General features: G+C 33.6%; 1 protein-coding gene across 1 annotated transcript in view; it reads left to right on the forward strand.

Annotated features, from left to right (window-relative positions):
* Positions 1-4,748: 4,748 nt before the first annotated feature.
* The window catches only part of LOC149572979 (uncharacterized), a 51,705-nt gene continuing 29,522 nt past the window's right edge, over positions 4,749-26,931 (forward strand). Inside the window, exons 1-2 of the mRNA XM_089814112.1 lie at positions 4,749-6,765; positions 7,896-8,032. Coding sequence (XP_089670238.1) covers positions 5,930-6,765; positions 7,896-8,032 — 973 coding nt within the window. The 5' untranslated portion in view covers positions 4,749-5,929. The remainder of the gene's footprint in view (positions 6,766-7,895; positions 8,033-26,931) is intronic.

The following is a 26,931-nucleotide window of genomic DNA, read 5'->3' on the forward strand; positions in this document are numbered from 1 at the left end:
AGACAAGGGAGTTAGGAATAGCCAAATACAAGCACCCTAATTAGCCAAAAATGTGTTTCTAAGACAAAAAACTGGGTTCAACAACCAGGCAAAACTTTACAGAGAACCTAGACAATAGAAGTTTAGCAAGATGCTTCTTACTATATTTAATTCCCAAGAAGTAAGACTATATACTAAAGGGTTGTACGATCTTTCTTTGGACTACAAATGTGTTTTCATAGAAGAGATAGGGCATCAAATATGTAGCCCTTTTATGTGCAATCTCCTTCAAGAAAACAATCCTACAAAACCATAAGTTAGGGCATCAAATATGTGCAAATGAAATCAAAACCTTACAAAATCACTTGTTAAGAGATGTTAGGATAGATGGAAAACCAAAATGCAAGCTAACTAATCCTAAAGACTCAGATTGTACAATTAGGAAATCGTAGGCAACACTTCACAGGTTGATAGAGCATCATACAATATACCTCTAGAAGACATGCAATATTCTAAGCCCAGATGACATGGTGCAATGAACCATAACAATATTTTGATTGAAGACATGTGATATTTCACAACAAACCCAAAAGATAGTGTAGAAACTAGTAGGATCACTTGCAAGTTATGTGAAATATCACACGTCAATATTGGAAAGTGTCATATGATATTCTTGCAATAAAAAATATGAGTGAAAAACATATGATATCAAAGATGAAAAAATGGAACTAAACCCTACGGTTTTGCCCCATAGTAGGCACCAAAATTGTATGCTAAAAATGTTGCACACTTCTATAAACCTTATACTTGAGAGAATCCATGAAGAAGGGAGTCTTAAGAGGTGGCTTATAGCTTCCTATCTATGATGTACAAGAATCAAGTAAGCAATGATAGTGATGGCTCTCAAATGAACCCAATAAGGTAGACCCTTGCAATGTGCACCATAGAATGAAATATTCTAAAATGATAATGCAAATAAACTAAATGAGATGCAAAACTAAACTAAGATGAAAGCTGCAATACAAGGAAAAAAAAAGTCTAATATAAGTACAATGAAAGTAAAGACTAAGCTATGATGCAAGAACCAAGCTATAATGAATGTAAAGTACTTCAACAATGAAATAATGCCAAGAGTGTGATGAGTGCTCTAAGTGCTCTAGAATGAAACCTATATCATAACTTTAGCATGCATGTCTAAGGTGTGAAAGAGTGGGGAGAGAGCGTCCTTATAAATAAAATGGACAATGGAGATTAAGAGGCAAAATCTACGGTGGAGAATGAACCTCATGTTGACTTTGGTGCACAAGAATCTTGCTCGAGACAAGATCAACATTTGTGTTTAAGAGGCAAAACACATGATTAATTAAACATAGCAAGAAAAAGGTTTTTCCAAAAATTTATCCACCAAATATAATACTTTTAGCTTTGTCCTTTTGGGTTTCCTCGTGAGGCATTACACCTCGTAGATACCCAACTTTCTAGAATAACTCTAACATATGCTGCACCTATTCTTACACATAGAAAAATAGGAAAATAGGTTGCGAAAAGGGGTTTACCTTGGTCAAAGCTTTGTTTAGGAATTGACCTTTAAAATGATATGAATCTGCATAAAGAAAAGATTGTTTATAAAATAAAACTTAGATCTGAATTTTAAGTTACCTTATATCTTGACAATATAATGCTTCTTTTGATGTAATCACAAGTATTAAGGGAACAACCCTTGACTTCACACAAAGCTTCAAAGGAAATCGTGAAAGACAAAATTTTACACAATAAGTGTTGTAGTTTTTCACAAAGTTTAATGATAGAGAATAATGATGTTTTGAAGGCTTGAATACTTAAAAAATGCTTGGATGTTGATTGCTTGATCATGAATCTTGATAATGGATGAATAATGAATCTTGGATACCAGAATGAGGAGAGATAGGCTACTTATATACCCACATACATGTCATGATTCAAAATTGATCTATTCTAACCACAAGAGCTAATTTCCCATCAAAACACCTATAAGTAATGGAGGGTCCTCTTTTCACTTTTATGGATGTGAAAGTAAATTATGAAAAATAAATATATTAATATTAGACCTAGCTAAAAATGAAGCGAAGCAGTAAACATTTCAAAAAGGTAAATGTTGCCTTTTTATTCGTGATTATTTTATTGAAACCTTTATGATATATATGTGAATACCTCCTAATCATTAATAACATCTAACAATACTTGCACTCTTTATTCAATATATATTTTCCCCTTTTTAATTACATTAAGATAAATTATTATTATTATTATTTACATTACATAATTTACAACAAAATTATTTTTAACAAATCTAAGGTTTCAATTGAATAATACATTTTATTCTATACATATTAAAACATACCAATAAAAAGAGAGACAATAAAGGTCAAGTTCAACTAAAATTATGGTTGAATTCACAGAACTATAAATATTCAAAGAAACATGTAATACAAAAATTGTATCCATTTATTACATCTATTAATAAACTATATATCAAAAATTGTATACATCTATTAATAAATTATATATTTTTATCTATGAGAAATATAATTCTTAACCTTTATTTAAATTAAACAACCAGCATAACATACTTTGCAAACAGAGAATTTTAACATTAATATTTAGAAATAAAATAATAATAATATATCTCTTTCTGCAACATCCTTTCATTTATACTCTATTATTTTTGCACATACACTTCGGTATGGAGGAAAGTGAAACAATTGCATTTCCTTAAGATAAAAATTTAGAACAATTGCATCTCCTTACGAAATATTATTAACTAGCAATCACACCTTAGGGTGTAATAGGTACGCCGAAGAGATATTGTAAGTCAAAAAAGTGATCAATTTGGTCTATAATTTGGTCAAATTCCTCGTGCAAAATAAAATCATGCCTCATTACCAGAAAAAATTAACCTTAAACCTTTATCACAAATATTAAATCACAATCCTAAACATAATTGTAATCTAAAGTAAGATCATAACTTGAATTGCAAACATAACCCCAACCTTAATCATGACATAAGCCTAAACCCCTATCCTAATGGTAGCTTTGACCATAAGAGTAATCATGTTTCTATATCTAACCTTAATCCTATGATTAACCCTAACTCTAAGAAAAATTCCTAGTTGCAACCATAATACTATCCATGATGTAATCCCTTAGCCTAACTATAATTTAAACCTGTACACTACCATAATCTCAATAGTAATATTAATCCAAACATTAAACAATAATCTTAAACAAAATCATAAGCTAAGCTATAAATCCAATCCTAAAAAATTAAGTAATGTGTAAATCTAAACTCTTATCCAAATGTTAACCGCAACTAACAATCCTAATCAAAACCCTAACCATAATTAAAACCATGATATAAATCTAACCATAAACATAATTATTATTGTAAACCTAAGCTCTTATCCTAATGTTAACCGCAAATAACAATCCTAATCAAAACCCTAACCATAATTACAACCATGATATAAATCTAAACATAAACATAATTTTGAACAATGTCATAACCCAAATTCTAGGCCCAATCCTAATCCTAACAATTGCATTAACGTAAACTCTTACCCAATCGTAACCCTAAATATTAATCCTAATCAAAGTCCTAATCATAACCATGATATAAACCTTAAATCTAACCATAAGCATAATCCTTTAAACCCTAATCCTAACCATAATAATAATAAAGCAATGATTCAAACTTCAACCCCAACCAAGATCCTAACTGTAATCCTACTTCTACTCCTAACCCTAAATTGTAATCCTAATCAAAACCAAACTCTAACCATGAGACAAACTGTCATGTGAACACTAGAATAATAATAATAATAATAATAATTGAAAGATAACTTAAAAACTAACAAAATCACAAAAATAATTAAATTCTTAAATAAATTAAATTATAATTATAAGTTTAAAAATAATTAATAAGATTTACATTTAACATCTATAACAATTTTATATTATAACTTTAATATTTATTATATTAAATAAATAGTGTATATTGATTATATTATATTATATTTATATTTAATAAATTAAATGTAATATATAATATTAAATATAATTATTTTATTGAATATAATGAAATTACTATTGTATTAAATATGACATAGAATATATATTATATTTAATAATTAATATAACAATCATATCATAATAAAAATAAAATTTAAATAAAATTAACGAGAGACTAAATTAATATAATAAAAAATAGATAACCTAATTGATATGGAAAAATGATATCTTAATATTTTTTACCAAGTCAAAAATATTTTTGATAAGGAATAATCATAAAGCTCATTGCTTTGGAAAGGTTAAATCATACATCAAAGTTCATTCCTAACTTATTTCAGCTAGGTAAATCTTCGTTCCATTTAGCTGCCATATTGAAATGGAGATACAATTTAAAAAAAAGAAGACGTGGCAGAAATCATTCAAAGGATATGGCAAATGTCAGAAACTGAGAAACCGCTCATAAAAACCCATATACCCAAAGAAATAGTCTGATGTGGCTAAAGTCCAAACAAAATAGTATTCTATGACTCGTGTCCTATCTTTTGTGGTGACCAATGATCGGACGGTCAAAGACATTCCCATCGTCTTGCACTGCCCATTGCTAAATGCAGACCGTAGATGCAATTCTGAAGTTCGAGAACTTCAGTATAGGAACGCCTTCGGCGTAATAATTATAAAACATATTATTCTAAATTTCCTATCAAGATATCCTTTGCACATTTATTCCATAGGCAGTAGGACAAATGAAGGAAGACAGTCTCAGTCAGCCTCTGGCGTGGCAGAGGCGAAGCACATGCTCCAGCGGCCAAATTAATCCCAGCCTATTTTGGCGAAGATCACAGTGGATGCATTGAAAGAACTAGCTTCCCATTAAAAAGGAAAAATGAAAGCTAAGCTACCTTCTGTAGACATGGTCATTGGGTACAACGCCGGGCATGCTCATGTACGAGCCTATGGTGGAGTGACAGTTCCTTAAGTGGCATAAATGCAGTAAGATATGCAGCAATGGCCATAGATCTTCCGCAGTCAAGACTTGATTTGCCAGACGTCATTATTACCCAATTCTCCAATCATCTTACGGCTCAAAGAAGAATGAAAATAAAAAAAATTTCCTTATGATTTTTGCCGTGAAGTCATGGTGATTGGTGAAACATAGTTTGTTGACAGTAATAATAAATCTTACACATGTGGGTACCGTGCAGCAGGCAGAGGAATGCCCTAGTACATTTTGCATGCTGTCATTCCTTTTTTGGGCTTGGCCGAGATAATTTATTTAGAGATTCAGGCGGTGGTTTATAGCCTAAACAAGGTGTACAGACAAAACCCACAATGCCATTTTGGGGTGGGGCATCGAAGAGGCCGTGGTTCACTTGGTGATACGAGTACACATTTCTTTTAAGTATGAGTAATCAGCGAGCTATGCATTTTTGGTGGCTGTCTGAAAATGTTTGTTTCAGCAGAGGTACCATGCTCGGAGGTTAGGGATCTCGGTTTTTGAACTGAACATTTCAAGTTGGAACTGTGTGATTGTTCCAATTTTCCATATTTGACGCTTTTTCCATTCCTCCAGTACACGAATGATGACCTCCATCACAAACACTACGCTTCAGCTTTGTATTTGTTCATTAGCCTTGATTTCCTTCATTGGGTCGGGAGTTCCCTTTCTATTTTTCTCTGGAGATGTGAGTTGAAGACTCTATTTCATCAGCTCTTTATTGCTTTGTACGGTAGATAGGAAGGAATTGGAAATATTATCTCTTTGTAGTTCTAATTAATTAGATTGAGCACATTACCCGAGTTGGGCAATCATGGGGTGAACCTGAGATCTGCTATGGCTTCAATAGGACTATAGTAATCATAATTTTTGAGGATAGGGTTGGAGGGAGGAGTGAATATTGTATCCATGGACTGGGACATGAAAGTTTCCTCGTCCCACTGGGATTGGGATAATATGATGCTATTTCCTAATAGAGGAGCAGACATGGTTAAGAAGGCTCAATGGGAGAATGACACGGTTGCTGCGAGCGGGCATCAAGAGATGGATGACAGTTCAATGCAGAATGGATCTTTCTACTCTCTTGGTTGTGGCTCTGGATCGACTCTTGCCTATGGCTCATCTTCTAAAAGCTCTGCATCAGTGGAGTTTTCCACCGAAGCTGAACCCGATCTCTGCAAAGTCAAGGTGGAGTCTGTAGAGTCTGGCTATGCCGAAAAAATTAATGTTGCCTTTCTTGACCTGAGAAGCCAACCTGATCCTAAGACAACTGGGCTAGATAAGGGCAAGTCTTCCAAACCGAAGGCTAATGGCGAGCGTATTGGGTTTTGCGACAGAGAACAGCAAGAGTTGCAACGGAGTTTTGCAGGGAAGGAGTTGGATAAAATCGACAAAACCAATGCCTCCTTCACAGTTGCAGCTGGTTCAGGCAGTGGGGGAGATAGTCATATAGGATTGAAGTTGGGAAAACGGACTTATTTCGAGGACGCATCTGTTGGCAATGGGATTCCAGTCAAAGCAACGCCTTCATTAGCAACCCCTGTCACTTCCTCTACTTCTACTAAAAGACATCGCGGCCTCTCTCAAAGTATGCAGTCTCCATGTTGCCAAGTTGAAGGTTGCAATGCAGATCTCTCCTCTGTGAAAGACTATCACAGGAGGCACAAAGTTTGTCAGGCACATTCCAAGTCTTCTATGGCCATTGTTAATAACCAGAAACAGCGCTTTTGCCAACAGTGTAGCAGGTTTTTGTGCTTTTCATTCTTAAGAGTTTTTGTTCCGATCAAACTAAACATTCTTATTTATATGTAATATCTACGAAGAAATGATTCACGACTGAAGTGAAAACAAAAAGAAAATAAGCTTTTGATTTTACTACAATGGTTTTTGGATTCAATTGCATATGTTCTTTTGTTACACCAAGCAACTCGGGATTCATCTAATCAAAAGCTCAGATACAATGATGCTCCAATAACGGCCATAATTTGGCCCTAAAAACTGTAATTATTGGATCCTTTTACTGGTAGAAGCAAATAAACGGGGCACCGTATTGTTCCTAATCCTGTTTTGACCTCGTTAGAAGTCTTATGGGACTAAAAAATGGTGAAAGTCAATCTGCCTTTAGAGTTTCGATTCTCTCATTATTATTTCCTAGCCTTTTGGCAATGCATACCTGTTTACAGCCTAACAAGGACCTACTGTAGTTGATATGCCACTCAATAAATGTTTTGATTAGAAAGGAACACGGCGTAATTTCCTTTTCAGTTCTTTTCTGAATTTATATTAATAGTATGCCATGTTGGTCTCAAAAATATGACTTAGAAGACGACTGTTAGTTTAGTTCCGTCCTTGTAAAGCCACAGCGGTGGATGATATCTTAATTTTCATGCCCTACACCAAATATTAGTTAAGTGGAAACTATTCAAATTACTAATAAATTATAAAGTTAGTTGACGAAATCTTTTGTATGCAACTGATTATTCAGTGATCACAACATCTGGTATGATTTTCTGTGCTCGTCGTAAACCATCATCAAACTCTGCCCGCTTGTTTATCCTGTTTTCTTCTTGTCCAAATTTGGTGAGAGATAAGATTATTAATAGTTTTCTGGGCAAGGAAAGAAGTAAATTGCTCCGTAGCAAGCATTTTTCTTTTTTAGCTTAACCATTTTGTTGTTGTATGTAAGCACATACCATTAATAAGTTGAATAAAGCTACATACTTTACAGTAGTGCTGGAGGATGGTTTATGGATGCAAGCATTGAATATTTGCGCACAATTTACAAATATAATGATATGTAGTGAGTTGGGAATATATGCACTTCGTTACCAAATGTTTAAGATTTTGTCTTATTTATGCTTAAATGTGCATGTAGGTTTCATGTACTGTCAGAGTTTGATGATGGGAAACGTAGCTGTCGAAGGCGGTTAGCTGGTCACAATGAGCGTCGGAGGAAGCCTCAGCCTGTGTCAATAGCTTTGAACTCTTCAAGGCTTGGTTCCAGTTTCTATGGTACTGTATAATATTAAATAAGAATAAAGTTATCCGCTGCATCATTTCTTTTTTGATGGGTTAAAAACTTGCATTGAATAAAACTATAATAGGACCAAACAAGTAAAATGGCTTATAATGCAAGCAGGGTCACAGTAGGCGCTTCTAAGCCTGTATCAGGTAACAGAAAATATCACTTATGTTCCAAATTTCAGTAATCTGGGGCTGAATTTTTAATCATACTCTGTTGTTATGCTTCATAAGATGAAATTTCCTTGAATATTATCTTTAAGCTTTTCCTGAGAATTGGTTGGGTTGGTACATACTTCTAGGAATGATCCAAGGGTTACTTCTATCTGTTGTTGTTTTTGGACTGTATTCTATATGCAATTGTATTTGAGGAATGCTGTTACCCTTTATTCATTCTGGCATGGTGGCTCAAGTTTTTACCATTGTAAGAGAAAATTCTTAAGACCTGTTAATCCTGGTGCTGTCTCATTAGTGTTCTTGCCTCTCTCTTGGAGATTAATACTTAAATGTTGTTATTGATTTGGAGTAGGTAGATTTCATTCTTTTACTATTATGTATTCATCCTTCAGAGTTAAAGAGGGAAATAGTATGGGTTGTATCCAGTCTTTGTACCAAAAATGATTTTGATTTTCTAGAAAAATGATTATCTGGTCTCTGAGTATAACCTGTTGTACATACCTACATTTTCTATACACTATATTTTTCCGCTGCCTTTCAATTCCTATTTTGCTTCTAAATAGAAAATGGAATAAGTGCTAAACACTGTAGACAATTGACCAGGTTTCATGTGCTTGAGTGAAGGAGCTTTTCAGGGAACTTGTTAAGTACAGCATTTTGACGTGAACACAATTGTAAGAAACAGTGCAAGGGAATCAGCTGCAATTGTATACACTCATTATGCTATGTATTTATTGATTACGAAAGATCTGTAGGGAAACTTATAGAGCAAGGTTCTAAGAGAATAAAGATGTAGATATTGGTATGTTCAAGTTTCAATAATATAAAAGGAGTGTGAAACATTTGATAGTACATTCTGCAATTCCCAATAGTATATGACTTTGGTGGGGTATCGAGTGCATGCATACTATAAAGCATGATGGAGTCCTTGACGAACAAAATTCAAATGTTGAAAAACAAAGTAATTGAAACAATTAGGGATAAGATATCTTGGTCAATAAAATGCTTAGTTGACGCCAAAATAATTGACATGAATATTTGAACTATAGAAATTAAGAATTTGAATGGAAGAATATCAAACCTATAAAAATATAGCTGTAGTTGTTGGATAAAGTATGTAGTCCTTGACGGACAAAATTTAAATGTTGAAAAATAGAGAGATTGGAAAAATTAGGGATAACATATCTTCGTCAATAAATGCTTAGTTGACACCATAAGAATCCGCATATGAATATTTGCTCTATAAAAATTAAGAATTTAAATGGAAGAATATTAATTCTATAAAAATATTGTTGTAGCTGTTGGATGATAGAATTCATAACATATAATTGAATCATAGGAATCATTTATTGAGAAGTTTTTAGGTGTCCTTGCTTAATAGTTGAACATATTGCAAGAATTGACATAAGAGGAAAAGATAGTAGCTGATTCATTAGTACAGTTTTTTGTTGAATCTAGAGGACAATAATTGATTATGGGAGAAAGATTTGCTCACTATCGATTTCCAAGTGGAACTGCAATGCTTTAAATATTGCGGCATTGGAGGACATGAAATGAACATTTATGAAGTTAGTAACCTCCAATATTCTTTTTACTTACCAATCTTAGTTCTAGTAAGGGTTCAACAATTTTTTTTGCTTGGATTCCAGTTCCGCATATTTAAATAAATAAATTTTCTATATTTATATGTACACATATTGATATATTATGAAATTATATAAATATATTTATACATATCATAGATTCATACATATAACATGTTCATTGTTCATTCATCATTGGTTTGTAACTTCAAGCATATAATAATAAGTTAGAATTGTGATACTCATAATAATTTGCTAATAAAATTACAAAGAAAATATCTCATATATCATATTTATGATTTGCAAAAGTCTTAGAATTTCATTACATAACAAGAAATCAAATCGTAAGCCATATTTAATATTTAATATTCAAATTCATCTTCATCATGATTATAGGAGTCAAGGTCAATGTTACTTTTTAGAGGTCAAAATTAGGGTTCTGCATCACTTTATAGGTTTAAAAAATAAAAAGTGGCATGCGGGTCCTGTTTTTGGGCATCTTCAGCCTTGGATTCCCATGAGTCATGCTCTGGTTTTACTTGGGTTGTTTCTCAACGATCTAGTACCTTGCGGGTCCTATAGCCTCAACGATCTAGTACCTTGCGGGTCCTATAGACCAAGACTATTTGGTTCCCTGAAGGTACTATAAAGTAGGACCTTAGGTAATCCAATTGTCAAGGAAGGACTTGGGATGAACTTAGGCAAGACCTAGGTAGGATTGGAACCAAAATTGAACCACGATTAGGATCTAACAAAAAACAGAGGGATCTAGTATCTTGGAAACTTAGGCTATCATGTAGATGGAGCTTTGTCTTTGCTCAATCTTAGTCTCAAATCATGGCTAAAGGGATTTTGTCTTGGAAAATACTGTAGTTCAAGACCTTTTATATTTGGTTAGAAACCTATATGTAGAATGGGCAATTCTTAAATCTAGTTCCATGTGTCCAAGGGGTTTAGCTTAGTTGGTTGAAGCAATGAGTTCTCATTATGGAGACCCTGGTTCAAATCCCAAGAGGGACATCTTTGTGAAATTCTAAGTTGTGACTCTTGGTCTTCTATTGGTTGTATTTGTCTCATTGTAAAAGGTGGATTCTAAGTTGTTTCTCTTGGTCTTCCAATTGTTATTTCTAGTGTGGTTGCTCGTATGGAGCTTGAATAAGATTGTAAGTCTCATGTTGTTGCTTGAATAAGCACATGATTTGTAAATGATTTCAATATAATCTAGATCCATGCAACAAATAAGGGGCTCAAACATCACGTTTTTAAAGAAAAAATGGAAAATTATTTGGTTAAGGTAGAGGCCTTGGACAAGTGGAACCACATGCTTAGGCACTTTGAGTACCTAAAAGTCTACAAAGATTTTAGGTTTTATGAAACAAAGGATTTTGTTGAGTGGAGACAAATATATGATTATTTCAGCAATGGAAGTCTATTAGCTTCTCAATGCTAGGGTATGGGGATGTATTCTAAATAGTTGTTGTTGGTACAGATTAGTTATCGCTTGTTTGGAAGCCTATGCTTGTTGTTTAATGTTGGTGAGACTTGAACTTGGATTCATATGCTGAACAAATGGCTTAAAAGCATTGCACACAAGCAAAAGGGCGAGTAATTTGGTTAGAACAAAAGCTTGGGAAATCTGAAATTGTAAATTTAGGGTTTGAGAGTCCTTGAAGTTTTGTATGGAGTTCAATTGGAATGATAGATATGGGCTTTAAGTGGTTGTAGAGATTTGAACTAATGTTGATAGAGGCAATCTATGAGTTGCCTAATTCTAGAGCGAAAGGTATGTTCTTATTAGTTATATCGCTAAGGTTGTGTTGGTTATCCCTCCTTAACAAACTTGCCTCCATTTTTTTAGTGGTGATGGGGTGAATTCTTTCCTTTACATTATCCCAAGGAGCTCTTGTTTTCATTGCTAATCTACATATACATCTTAGCTTTTAGAGTATTATTTGGGAAATTGAGGTGAGCATGATTGATGAGAACATATGCTTACTGTATTGCTTGGCATGGAGTTTAGCAAGCGTCATTTATTGATTAAGTTAGATAATTGGTTGGATGATTGTTTGCATTTAAGAAGAGCTATTAGACTGATGTTATGTTTGCATCAACAAATCCTTCATGTTTGGACGATAGAAATGTGACATGAATTGCTATAATAGATAAGGGTCCTCTTTCTAACAAGCGTTTAGGGAATGCCCATTTTAGTAGGGTCAAATCCATTTGTTGAGTTTGTAGAAGTGCTTGAAATATTGCTTTTTAAATCAACTATGTATGTTTTTGAATTAAAAATATACACGTTTGATTAAAGAAATAATCTGTTCAATACTACATGGATTGTGAAAAACTTATACCGCCTATTAGGAAGTGAAAATTTGGGGTTTTATCATTTGTAAGTGAGATCTATTTACTTAAGTTGTTTACTGATTCCACTCCTTTGCCCTATCATCTCATATTGGAAGGATGGACAATGTCCCTCATGGCATCAAACAATATACATTATTTATAATTAGAGAATGCTCTTTAAGTGGTTGGTTGTCTTCATAATGTGACCACTATAGTAGAAAGCCTTGGGAACTTGTGGTGTGAGCCAATTGATCTTACCCAATGACTGAGATTCAAACTTCGAAAATTCTACGAGGTGCGATTTTTGAGCCTAGAGCATATTGGCAAAATAATAGAATATTAAACACGTGTCTTGATCATGGGTCATGTGGGCAGCAACCTTAGGAGGCCATTTTGTCTCATGTTTTGGATGATCTTGGCTCCTTAAATTAGAGTATTCTTATTTTCCATGATAATTATAGGATTTGAAGACAAGAAACTTGGTTGTGTAGGTTTAGCCAAGTTTCTAGGTTGAACCATTGTTTAGAGGTGATGAGGTTGTGTATGTGTTTGATTTTGTAAAAGCACAACATAGAAGACCCATTGTTTCTTGTTGTTGGCTTGGTTTTGTTATTATGTTGTCTAACCAAGTTTCCAAAAAAGTACTAATATGCTGGATAAGGATCTTCTCAATCATAGTAATATTTATTGATTCTTTGGATGAATCTTTGGGAGGATTTTGTATAAACTTTTATGCCATTTTGGATTTTCTAAAGATTACTTACAAGGTTTTGTAGGCATTATTCTAGACACAAAACATTTGGCAATTAGCTTTGAAATTAACCACGTCAATTCAATAAATGATGTTTGATATACTAATTCTATTGCTTTTTTTGTCCTTTTTAATGAGTTAACCTCTAAAGATGATAGATCCCTCATTATTTTTTGCAATTTTTTATTTAACCATATGCCAAAAAGATCTTGATGAATACTTTTGGATGGTGCAAACATCATTTCGATTGAATCTTATTCTAGGGAAAACCTATATTTAAAGATGAGGCATTTTTCAACAATTATTGCAAAATTACAAGAATACCAAATGTTAAAGTAACTATATAAAAGAGAGTAATGTAGTGAGGGCAAGAGCTAGGGGTCCTCAAGGAGACTAGATCTAGTGCCTTGCTTGGGAGAGACCTAAGGTTGTTAGATCTAGTAATAGAAAAATGAATAGAATCCTTTGAGACTTGAGAGGAGTAAATATTAAAAGCCATGATTAGCAAAGTTCAATATGAAATGATATGATCCATTATTGGGTAAGAGACAAAATTTCTCAAAAAGTTTATAGATTAAAGACCTTGATTTGGGGATTTAAAGGGTGTTAGAGCTAACAAGGATAACATATATGAACCTATGAGTCGATCAAATTAAAAATCCATAATTCAAAAGGCTTAGAGGATCTTAAATGCAAAAAAGAATAAGCAAAAAAGGATTATATTAATTGCACATTTTGTAATTATTTTTTATGATGTCTATATAAAATACAATGGATGTGCAAATAAGCTTCTAGAGGAACTGAAAATTGAGGTATATGAGGCCCAAAGAGTGTACCAAGGTGCTATTGCTATGACACCAATCCTCCTTAATTATTTGTATGGTTACCATTCCTTCTCTTTGGAGTGTGTCGGTAAATAGATCTTAGAATTGGTAAGTAAACAAGAAATGGTGTTGAGTATTTGGTTCACTAAGCTTTCATTCCATGCGGGATTTTCAAAAGTTTATCTTGAATTTTTTGTTCTTTATTTGTTTGTCATAAGAGTGAACAAGTCTTAACACAATCTATGTTCTCATATTAAAGTTAGCTAGAGTCGAATATGAATAATTAGTTGTAACTCTTAGAGTAATACAAATCTAATACACAAACTATGTTCTCATACTAAAGTTAGCTAGAATTGACTATTGATTAATTAGTTGTAACTCTTAGACTAACACAAATTTAGTGTTATTTTATATTAGTTGTTTCCAAGAATATGCTTGTGTCAACTTGCTACATGTTTGACACTTGACATCTACTGTCCAATAACATCCTTGTTAATCTTGTCTGGATTCACGGGAATCTTTTGTAACATATTAGTCTTTTTTGAACATCCACATAATGAATATTGCTCCAGCACACCTAGTTTGTGTTTGAATTCTTGGAGGTACAATTCATTGCCTTTGTAGAATTATGAATTCCTTCTTAAACATCTCTTGAATGAATTTCCATCATTGGCGACCTCACAATATCACTTTTCATATGCACCTCTTACATTTGTCACTAGATGGACACAAATTAGGTTCGTGCTCATCAGTAGATATCGATTTTCTTTAATAAATGCGGCTATTCTACTCTTATGCTTGAGTGGTTTATTGTTTTGTGCCACTTCAAAAACATCTTTAGTTCTCGAGATATTGAAATTACTAGCTTATGTCTTCGACTTGAATATTTTGTTTGATACATATTAGCCTTGGAGAAATGTAAATTTTCCTTGCTTTACCACAATTTACTCATCCTTCTTCCACTATAAATTTCTTTTTTTAGATTGTAGAAATTTGCTTAAGCACTCTACCATAAATTGTGTTGGCTAAACTTTTGAATGTGATTGGTGATAGTAGCGCAACATGTACTTAAATACTACATGGGCCGGGGGAAGATTGGACCTCTGGACCTTGTGCTTTACCATTGGAAGTTCTTGCCAATTGAGCTAGAACCCCAACGCTATAAACTCTACTTTCTTATTTCCACCACTCTAGGTCATATTATCACTTTCCTAGTGGTTTCATACCTGCCTGTAAGTAATCTATACAACACATTATTTATTAGGAAAATATGTCTAGTGACTGAGCATTACAATAAAATGAACTCATAGGTCAAGTTTTTATGAAGCACAAACTAACCTAGAAAGCTTACATTTATTATCACACAAGATTGTTTATGATTCTAATATTACCTTAAGCAAAGGCCTTTCGATGCTTTTGCACTTTATTCCATAAGACCACCATTTTACATCCTACAAACTCCTACTGGGAGGCATTTTTCATTGCCACTCGTTCGATTAATAAGCGCATGACCTATAAATAAACCCAAAAACATAATAGAGACAAATTACACAATTCATAATGTGTCTAGGTCTTCTTGATAATCGTTCAACTATAATAGGAATGTATGCATGGAATTGATTGCCACCTATTTGACCTTAAAACCAAGGTCTAATTAGCTCTATATAGTATTGTGTACTTGCAGTATGGAACACAAGTATTCTACCTAGTAGACGGAAAATTATGTGACATTAGTTTTTCAAGTCACAATGCAATTTGTGTGTGCCCTTTCATGTTAATGTATGCAAGAATGCCTATAAATGATAACTAAATAATGAGATAAAGCAATGCTGAATATATCACAATCCCACTAAATATATCATGAAGGCAGATTATAAGGCATTGTAGGAAATCCTCCTTGCAAAATCACCTTCAAAGTTAACTTCCTAATTGCAATTAGCTTGCTTGATGAGTAGAAGCATGGTCTAATGTAAAACTTGCACCAACAACTTGTAGTGTTTGCCTACTTGTTACGCTAAAACAAGGAGAGCCATTTATACTAGAATCAACTTGAATTGAAGTCCCCATAATATAGCCACTAGCAAGAGCACTACCATGAGGAGCATTGTATCGATTGTGAATTAGAGAATTGTACTAGTAGTCTAATTTATTTAACTTTTTATCTTGTAGTTTTCCATTAGCTGCTTTGGTGTGTGGAGTCACCTAGAATCATATATGTAGTTATTGAAGCTGGAGTCATCGTCTCCTATTCGTACCAGGGACCTGATTAATCAGACATTCCAAATAGTTACTTTAGCTTGAAATTTTGTCGTATACAAATTGTGCTCCTTGGGATGTGCTCATTGAAGTTGAATTTATATCTCACACATTACAATGCTAAGTATACTTTTATCATGATGTTGAACCTCTTTGCCCATTTGAATAGAACCAATTGTGCCACACATTTGATGAACCCTATATAGAAATGTAGCAACACAAGATGTGGGAGAAAATTGTTGCAAAGGCAAAAAACATATTAATATAGGCATTTCAGCAATAAGTCACCATGTGAAATCCTCTCTTTGCATATGGTCCTCAGTGTACAAATTAGAGATGACTTTCTTGTTGACTTAATAATTCGTTGCAACGTATGGGATAAAATCTCATAATGGCCAATAGTTGTAAGTCATGTTTTGCCATATCTTGAATCCTTGAGAGTTGCAAGATGATTCTCTTTTTAATAACAAGATTCCTTGAGGGTTGCAAGATGATTCTCTTTTTAATAACAAGGTATTTTCAATTCATTTGACAACATTTTTCCTAGAGGAAATCCTTTTGTAAACATTTGATGAAATCCACAACGGGAATGCATTAATATGGCCACTTATGAAGTGCCTAATATTACTCCAATTTTGATGTCATTTCCTACAAGAAATTTGCCATGACTTGTTTCTTGCCTTGAAATCTAATGATTTAAAGAACTCAAGAGGTCCTTGGTATACAATATGGCCCTTTGATGGCAAAATAATGCTATGAGGTGTAGGCACCAATGTTGGTGTTGGACAACCATTTGATTTGTGTGGGTTGGGTGGAGAATAATGCCCCCTTCTTGAAACACAATTAAATGATAATCTATAAACATAACAATAAAATAAAAAATATAAAAGACTAAAATAAAAAATAATTAAATTTTGTTGAAGTTAAACAAATGGTCAAAAGGCATGGATGAAAAAGTTGTGTTGCCCTCAATGATGAGGTATTAAAGGGAGAGAAGAGAACTTCATTTAATGGGTACATGGAGGGTGAAAGAAACATGGAGCATAAGAATTAAGAAAGGATCAAGGGAAGAACGAAAGAATTGGAAGAAAATAAGGAAGTGACTCTTTAAAATGTGAAGGTTTGTGACATTGTTAAAGGGTGTGACCATTGGAAAGGGCAGACATGGTGAAAAGGTGTGACCCTTCCTCACAAAGGATATAAAGGGAAGAAGGAAGAGAGTAGAGGAGATCTAGAGCAGATAGCACATAAGTAAAGGAGGGATCTGAAATAAGAATTGAGAAGGAAAGAAGGAAATAAGATATGTAAATCTAGAAGAAGAGGATATAGAGATCTTGAATGGGATATGTGTAGATTTGAAAAGTGAGTTAGAGAGATTTGAGAAGTGAGAGATAGATGAAGATTAAATAAGATTTGAAAAGGACAACAGTTGCTAAACAAATGTGTCTTCTCATAACCAAAGGGTGTGACACATTCATAAGGGCATTAACAAATGAAAGGGTGCGACTCCATATGCTTAAAAGGATATATAAAAGAGAATTTCATTTGAGAAGAGCATCCAAGGGAGATCAATTTAGGAATAATAGATTATTCTCAAAGGCTACAATAGAAAGTGGCAACTTAATTGTTATGAAAGGTGGCAACCCTCCAATAACATATAAATGAGAAATCATTCCAATCTATCATCACTCACCAATACATCAAATCAGAGAACTCAGTCCTCACTCAATGCTCTATGTAGCACATATTTATTCAATCATCATTCACCAGTATATTAGATTATCAAATCAAACAAAATCATTCAATCATCCATCAAATATCAATTGGGAATCAAGTAAGCAAACCAACAATCAATTGTTCTATCAATTCAGTCGATCTATATTAATCATACAATCATCGAAAAGGAAGACAAAGCATAAAAATATAATGATAGATCATAATAATAATTCAGACTTGCGACGTCGTTATGAATATTGTATGGTACATATATTATATAAGAATTCTATTTGTGATTGTTGTTATTTATGTATATATTGTTCAAAATTATGATATTATGCAATTGTTCGTAATAGTATACATATAGATACATATACAAGCATATGTATAGATAATCTGCATAACTTTGGTTTATATTGCATTGTCGATTCATGAATAGTTTCTTTTTTTGCGAAATATTAAATGTACCTGTTGACTGTTGTAACTGGTCATAGTAGGGGAGATGAGGAGATAACAAGTTTGAAAACAGTGTGAGGTCACCTTCTAAGCTCTCCACGTCATGGTATAAGATTGAGGAGTCCCACGGGGCCAAAGGGGGACAAAAGGGACTTGCCTTTGGGCTAGGGAAGGACTATCTAGGTCATCTATTGGGAATTCTCCTCATGACCTCTATCATTGTGAACAAATGCATAGAGATGCTTAATCATTAGAGGTAAGATAGAACTGGCAAGGTTGAGGTAAATGGTGATAGGATGACACATTAGGTATGCCACCCTCATATGTATGACATAGGCCACATGAGGCCAAGGGGGTTGGTATATTTGCTCTTGGGCTTAGGGAGGGGTCACTGTTACACCTCATCACGTCACCCTAATCACTTTTATTGTTGAGACATCTTAAAATTTGATTAAAGCAATTTACTGATTTGATCTACATTTCTAATAAATGTTAATTTCTATCTCAAGAACATCTTATTGAGAATTATGATTATACATGACTCCTAACTTGCTTGTAGGTTCTTGATCAAAGCAATAAGGTGCCCCTCAACACTATTTTCTTTAACATAAATAGTGCCACTAAGGGCAAAATTTGGGTACTCATGATTTTGGGAAATTATAGTGAGTGAAAACAAACAAGTGCAAGGTGTTGATTTAGTGTCCATTCCCACAACCTCAATATCACTAAATACTTGTGAAGTGAAAGAAACCAAATTTCACGCCCTTTTGCCTTCCTTTCAAAACCATTTAGGGGTAAATATTACCAAAATTGAAACCCATGACTAGATCAATTATTCCAAATAAAAAAAACATAGATGTAGAAACATCCTCCCTTGATTGTGTTTTCACCATGTCATGGAGTTTAGGCTTTGTCTAGGGTTAAGTTAGGCATCAAATGATGACTTACTAACGATGAATAGGTTCCATGCTATTAAATAATTTGCCTCCATCAGCTTTGTTCTTTCAACGCAATTTGTAGTCTTTACCTTTGGTTTGAACCCATGTTTAACGAAGTATAAACTTGTGTATGTTTTTAGAATAAGCCAAAATTAGCTTTGGGTTACTCCCAACACCTGGTGATTTCATGTGTTTTCCTTTGATTCATTGTGAAGAAAATACCTACAAAGGTGGTCTAGGAAGGAGATCTTCTTGTTCCCTTTTTTGATCGTTTTTGGTCCTAGGTACTATTAGTAGGTGGTCTATGTGAGAGAATACTCTTTGAACTCTTGAATCTCATTGAAATACTTGGAGCTTTGACTCATTTACCCTTCAAAAACTTGATTTATTTACATTTTCTAAACACAAGAATGAGTGAGAAGATCAGAGGATGACAATTTACATATTCTCATCCATTTAGATGGAACATTAGGAGTCATAGAATTGATGGACTAGTTGCATATATTGTTGTAACTGAATTTTTTGGATTATACCACCTTTTAAACCTTTTAAATTTAAAAATTCTTGAATTGGATCTTGCTAGGACTCAATCTTAAGGTGCAAAAAATTGCTTAAGCTCCCTTGTATGTTAGGCTTCATTTGACCATCATCTATAACTGATTTGAGAAAACTATAGATGCTCTGACATGGTAAAATTTGCTATGTATTGTTCCTCTTCATCCCCATTGTTCATATCAAATGCTTGAAGTTGGCAAAAATCTGGGAAGTTTTAAGTTCACAAAGGTTTTGGTCATTTGCCTAAGTTTTGAGTTGTAGAGTTTTTGTGGAGTGTTAGATTTCTTTTGGCTGTTTGATTTCCTATAGTAACTATTAGTCTTGCATAGAAGTTCTACATAGGCTATTGGACCACTTCATCCTCCAAATATCTTTCCATCACTTTGTTAGTTTTTGAGGACTGTTTAGACTTTTTACACTTGTTGTCCTAATGACCTCCCATCCTCTCCAATTAGACATCCTTGCATGCTCCCACTCATGATGATTGGTCAAGTTTCATGTGCTTTGTGAACTTGCGGAGTTCATTTAGATTTCCTAACATTTACTTCTTTCTTTTGAGATATAGTTCTTGTCTGCCCCCAATTCTTATGATTCTTATGTTGAACCTTAAAATTCTCACTATTTAGTGTACTACAAAATTAAATCTCTATCATAGATCTTCTTCCCTTGTATTTTATGCCCTAATGACATATACATTCATTTTGTCACTAACCTTACTGTACCCATGCATGTTCTAAGTGTTAAAACCACATACTGCAGCCTCACAAGCATAATCCCATGACAACTATGGGCTAGCAGTGATTAATGACTAGTCTTTGATAACACACCGCATGATTGCTAAGGGAGAAAATACATGTGTTGTTGAGCGGTAGGAAATCCACTTAATAAAGAACAATGACAATTGGATGAATTGTGTAACATCTAGTTTCCTCAGGAGTTAATTAACATCTAACAACTCAAAGAATACAGTTATTACTTCGGTCCATAGGAAGACGGTTATCTCATTCATGTTCATGTGAATAAGATTTACCGTTAAAAATCCGATAGACAAAATTTCTTAACTAAAAACTTTAATTACCATCAAATGAAATTACTACAGAAATTGAAAACCACACACCTCGGAAAATTGAGATTGAATCAAACTAGGGATGCTTCTGCAACCATCGGGTTAATCCAAAAATGCTCTATAACAATTTCACATGACGACTATCCACTATCTTAAAATCAAATGATAATTTCAATTAAATACCACTATATTTAAATTAGGGCATCAGTTACCACTGTATCAATTAGGGCATCATTTACCATCGATTCATTTAGGGCTTTTGATACCGCTAACTCACTTGGGGCTTCCGCAACCACGAAGTCAAATAGGGTTTCCAATACCATGGATTCAACTAGAGCTTCCAATACCATTGATTCAAATAGGGCTTCCAATATTATAGATTCAATTAGGGCTTTCAATACCACTGGATTCAATTAGGGCTTTTGATACCACTCTATTATTTAGGGTTCCAACTATCACTCAATCAATTAGGGCTTCAGATTCCATTCCATCCGAATTGCTTATCGGTGATAGTTTCTCAAGATTAGATAAATAGTTATATTCGATATTCATATAAATGAAAACAATTCACGAATCTATCTAGGTGTAAAATAATGGTATCAATGAAATTAACTCAAATCAACCTTACCTTCTTATAAATAAAAGTGATAATGCCCATTTCCAATTAATAGTTGACTGCAAAGCTTATCTTTGTCTGACGCACTACTGACATCTTGGGGAGAGGTGAAACATTGCCAGGGGCTTAACCACCCAACCTTGGACCACAACTTGTACCCACACGATCTTTAACGAAAAAGGCCCTCCCTCCACGGAATTGGCAAGGATCATCTTGCCATCAACTGGGGTTCCTGGTAATTAACTTACCATACGACTTGGCAGCAGGAGATCACAATAACAAGAATATGCATAGCTATTAATTAATTCATATTAAATGATAAATATTGAACTGTCATAACTGATACTGATTCATATTATTACAGATTCCTCTCTTTCACCTCATCACCCTTTTTCTTGGCTACACAGCCAGGTGGATCCCAGGTGTTAGGAATTCTCAAAACAATCGGTTCTGTCAATTATACATGCATCCAACATTTCACAAATTGTGATTACATAATTATGTTCTTTGAAGATCTCAAAATTGAATGTCTAATTAATTAACTCCACCTCTTCACCATATTGCTCGGTGAGTTCCATGGTGTTTGGATTCATATAAATTAGTGTAACGCTATCACATAAGGAAAATCATTATTCTCTTATAGACTATGACAGACTTCAAATAATTACTGTTCTCAAAAAGAATATGACAACTTGGTAATGTAAAACGGCAATCTATTGTTCAATATGAGTTTTATTTCCACTTGCTAATGCTAAAAGAAAACATGTTCAAAATTGTTGACTCACAGGTTATATTATGCATTCATAACATCAAAGAAAGTGTAATGGTTACACGAGTTTAACAAAAATCTTACGTGGCTCTCTGTCCCCAGATACTTAGATGAACATGTGTTTGAATAGACCTGTCGACCTTGCTCTGCAATCCGTAGTAGATGATAATGGTTCGAATTAAAACAGGAATGATCTGAACAAGACTCAGTCATTATAGTGATGGTTGATAGGGAACTTGATAGCTAAGGGTTTAGAGAAGCCGAAAGAGAGTGAAAGAAAGAATGTCGATAGATGACTAAAGAAATTCATAATATAGAAGAAGCCTGTCTCTATGGCTACCTACAGTTACAAGATTCAATTCAAATACCCTCAAATCGACTTAAGAGAAAAAAAAAGAAAGAAAGGAGGGAAAAGAAAGAAAGAAAGAAAGAAGACGAAAGGTTTTCAAAAGTTATTATAATTATTAAAATCTAATATGAACAAGCAACATCAATTAAGTAATTATTAAATTATAATGGTGCTAAATCATTTTATATTTAAATGTACGTTTTATAATAATTATTAAAAACAATATAATGAAAGATAAATTAAAATCCTTTAAGATAAATTAAAATCCTTTAACATACATTTTATATTTTAACTCAATTATTTTTAATTAAATTATTTATTTAAATAACTCATGCAGTTCTAGAGATGTATCTTGTTTCAAATTGCTAGGTCCTCAACTTGTCAGCCCAGTGATGGTGATGCTCTGCCTAATTTTTTTTCTGACAATGCTTCCACCCCTTCGACATACTCCTTGCAAGGAATTTCTCTGTAATTAAATTATAAATTATATATTCATAAATAATCGTAGCAGCTAACCTTTCATCTTAATTCCATGAATTCACAATTAACAATCAACTAACATGTCATCTTCACTTGAAATCATAACGACCAACTATCTTACCATTTCACCAGATTATATCAAATTAAACTGCCAATTGATTTCATGCGAACCTCAATGACTATATTTCAAGTTAGGTCAAAAATTGGGATGTAACAAATTGCCACAGTATGGTAGTTAATTATTATGATTACTACCATACCACTGAGGTCTTCGGTGAATGATTGTGGGTAAGCATTGTCAAGGAACAAGTAATATAAATATATGTGTTGGTGTGAGTTTTGTGACAACCTCCACATGTAGGATATAACACTTAGAATTCTAGGATAAGACACCAAATATCAAATCCTCTCTTGAATAAGGAAGTTTAGATGCTAAGTAGTTTATATGATTTTGTGATCAACTAAGACAACATCAAGGTCTTTTCTTATTGTGGGCTTAACACAGTTTTGTAACGCAATTTTTTGGTAATTAGTTCAGGACTTATGTTGTTCATTCAATGGATATTAACTTTGCAAAGTTGGATATCTTGGCAATGAATTCGCTTCAATTACTTCTAATGAAACAAATTGTAAATGGATAAGGGTTTGCGAAGCTAATCTAAATCTAATAATGGAAGAAACCATTAATGGTGAGGTGAGGCTTTAATCAACCCTTGCTTTGCCAAATCAACCATGCAAATGAGGCTGCTTGCTTCTAAGGATGGGGGACAACTTTTAGAGTCCATACATTCGAATACCCAATATCGACACAATCCAAATGAATAATTGCCAATTGAAGTTAGATGCTTGCAATTAAGCCCAGAGTAACCTTATATTGTTATTTGTAATCAACAAACACCAGAAAGTATGGACACTAGATTCACAATGATTCACCAGCAACATCTTTGATTCATCTACATCTACTTCTATCCAACACAAAATGAAATCCTACTATGATGAAATGTAGAAACCATGTGTAACATGCCATTTTACTAAGCTGAAATAAAGTACATATTCTAGGATTTTAACTGAATATCATAACGGAATGACATGAAGCAATTGAGAAACAATACATCATAACTATAAATCCAAATTTAAATAACAACTATATCCATTTTATATGAAAGACAACTAAATTAACTCCCTTACTTGATTTCTATGATTTCAATTTAAAAGATACAAATCAATTCAACCATATCTACCACTATACATTTCAAGTAATATAAAGGTACATACAAGTAAAAGATTTAGGATACATATTGAGTTAGCTGAATTAATTGATGATGTGTTGTTCAAGCCTTGACATCTAGCAAAGAGGAGAAGCATTGACATAGGCTTAACCTCCCAATTAGGGACCTTAACATATCCCCACACAATCTCTTACCACTGTAGTCCCGCCATCTTGAGCATACTGGTGTTAGAGTGTCAGCTAAGCAACAAACAAGGTTGAGGGATTCCTCTGTCAACATCTCCTCTGTTAGCTAGCACTCTTGACCTTTAGTGATCATTTTGGCAAGCATGCCTCTATACTACCTTGACCGAGGATTTAGGTAGGTATTAAACAACCCAATCACCACCGCTCCACTTGATAACCGATTATATCTTGGACAATCATGAGCTGACTTGGACTTATGCAACCTCTATCTTTAATTGATCTTATATTTAAGACACTGAAAAATAGTTTTCTTTTCTTTTGCAGGATTCCACTCCTCTTCACCCATTTATACTTGGCTCTACTAGCGTTGGGTGCGTCCTAGGAGATTGCTGATAATCATGAGATTCTTTTAAATCATAAATTTTTGGTAAACCATTTTGAAAACATTCACAACTAGTACATATCAAGCAACAAAGAAAAACATAGGATATTTCAAGGCAGATTTTACACAACATAAAGTATTATATGATTGCATCGGTTGGTATTCCTTTCCCCCAAAATTATAGTGTAATTCATCCTTACAGCATGCACCCGATGCTTATGAAAAGAAATTAGTCATAATATGAAAAGGGAATAAGGAGCAAGCCGAAGCTTCCCAGATGCTAATCGTGCTCAATTCTAACACTGCGTTTGAATAAGGGAGCTTTCTTGAATCGTAAGGCATTACATATAATGCAAACAATTTGAGAAAAATACATGACTTGGATACAGAGAGAAATAAGACTAGGTGCTTGTGCGGTAGCAACCACTATGCAAGATATAGCTCCACTTGAGTGGCTTAGTATTGCATTACTGTTTTGGTGATATGCTTCTGATGTCCGACGAGAAGCAAGAAGAATTTGGTTTAAGAGAATCGTATGCAAGGGAGAGAGAGAAAGCGTGTGAGAGAGTGAATGCTCTCTCAACTAAAAAAATAAATATAATGCTGCTAAAGGGTGGCGACACTCATGCTGGAGCATAAAGAAGTATAAATTATATTCTCCATAATCTTTAAACAATATAATGTTTATATATATATAATATTATGCTATCATGCCTTTGATTTTTTTGTCTAGGATGGTACCTACATATACATATATCTATATGCATATGTAATTTTGAGAGTACATATAATTTCTTTCTATCATTATATTCTCTCTAGATATGCATGCATATACTTATATATACATGTAAGTGCAATTCATAGGCATTATTAGAGTATCATGGTGGCATCATATATATATATATATAAATATAAATATGTGAAGTCTATAATGTTGAGCACATCCACATACTTAGAAATGAAAAAGAGGTAATAGTTCTTTCATGATATTAAAGGTTTATTATTTCTCCTGTTATAAAGTTGACCAAGTAGCTTAGGACTATCCAAGGTATACTTTGTTGCCTGGTCGTTAAATCCTTCATCAAGGTAGTTAGAGCCCATAACCGATAGTCTGAAGATGGACTAAATTGGTGCCCCACTCCTTGAATCTCTTTTAGCAATGCTTCCCCCCCTTCGTTTGCTCCTACAACCAAAAAAATTGCATTTTCCACAATAATAACTTGTTCCTCCATTTAAATTGCAATATCAATAAAACAAAATAACTGATAACTATCACAATGGGTGTCCACCACTAATCTTTATATTAAAATATAAGTATTCATTTTGTCAAAATAGCAGAAATCAACTAACAAGTCATTTCCACATGAATCAATTCGGTCAATCATGACTTCCATTTCACAAGATCATGCTAATAGGAGTATCTAACCAACCATTACAACGACTATGACATTATTTTAAAAGATAAAAAATTTGAGATCTAACACCATGCAATACTCCAAAATAACTGATGAAGGGTGCTACCCTTAGTACTACAAACAATAACAGAAATAGAGAAACAACAACAATTTGCAAGAACAAAAAAATGGGCTTATTATCTCCAAAGGTATGGAATTACAAATTTTAGAAATACAACATGGAAAGCCACATGGGTGTTTTGCTTACAATATTTTGTAAGCCAAAGCCACTTCCAACAACTTAGAACAGCTATAGACAACCCTATGAGCCTTCTTTATATAAGCAATTTTCCACCGCTCAAGAAGGTTCTAGAAATGTAGCCCTAACCCTTGACGCTGACTAACCCTACATTGTTTTATTTTTCATGTTTTATTACATTAGAGTTGGCTCAAAATATTGAAGTATATATTTTTATGTAGCCCAACTTCTAGAGACCATAATTTTGTAACCATAGCTTTGATTGACTATTATAACAACTTTTTGGAAATGACATCTCCTAAACCACAACACCAAACATTGAAAGTGTTGTCAGCTGGGGTTCAACCTTGTTTCAGAGCCTTTAACGCCTTCAAAATTGAGTTCAAAGATTTTATTCCAAAAATTCTCAATAACTGCAGCAATACATATGGTATTGCAATGAAATTTAACTGATAGGTCGCTATATCTAAGATGTGAACCTCCACTCGTGAAATCAAAACATTTTGAGCTCGAATGACCAACTTACCAAAACTAGTAAGTTTCCACAAATAGAAACTCT

Source organism: Cupressus sempervirens, chromosome 2 (genome assembly GCF_028749045.1).
Source record: "Cupressus sempervirens isolate cs-2001-9-10 chromosome 2, ASM2874904v1, whole genome shotgun sequence".
In the NCBI taxonomy this organism is placed as follows: Eukaryota; Viridiplantae; Streptophyta; class Pinopsida; order Cupressales; family Cupressaceae; genus Cupressus; species Cupressus sempervirens.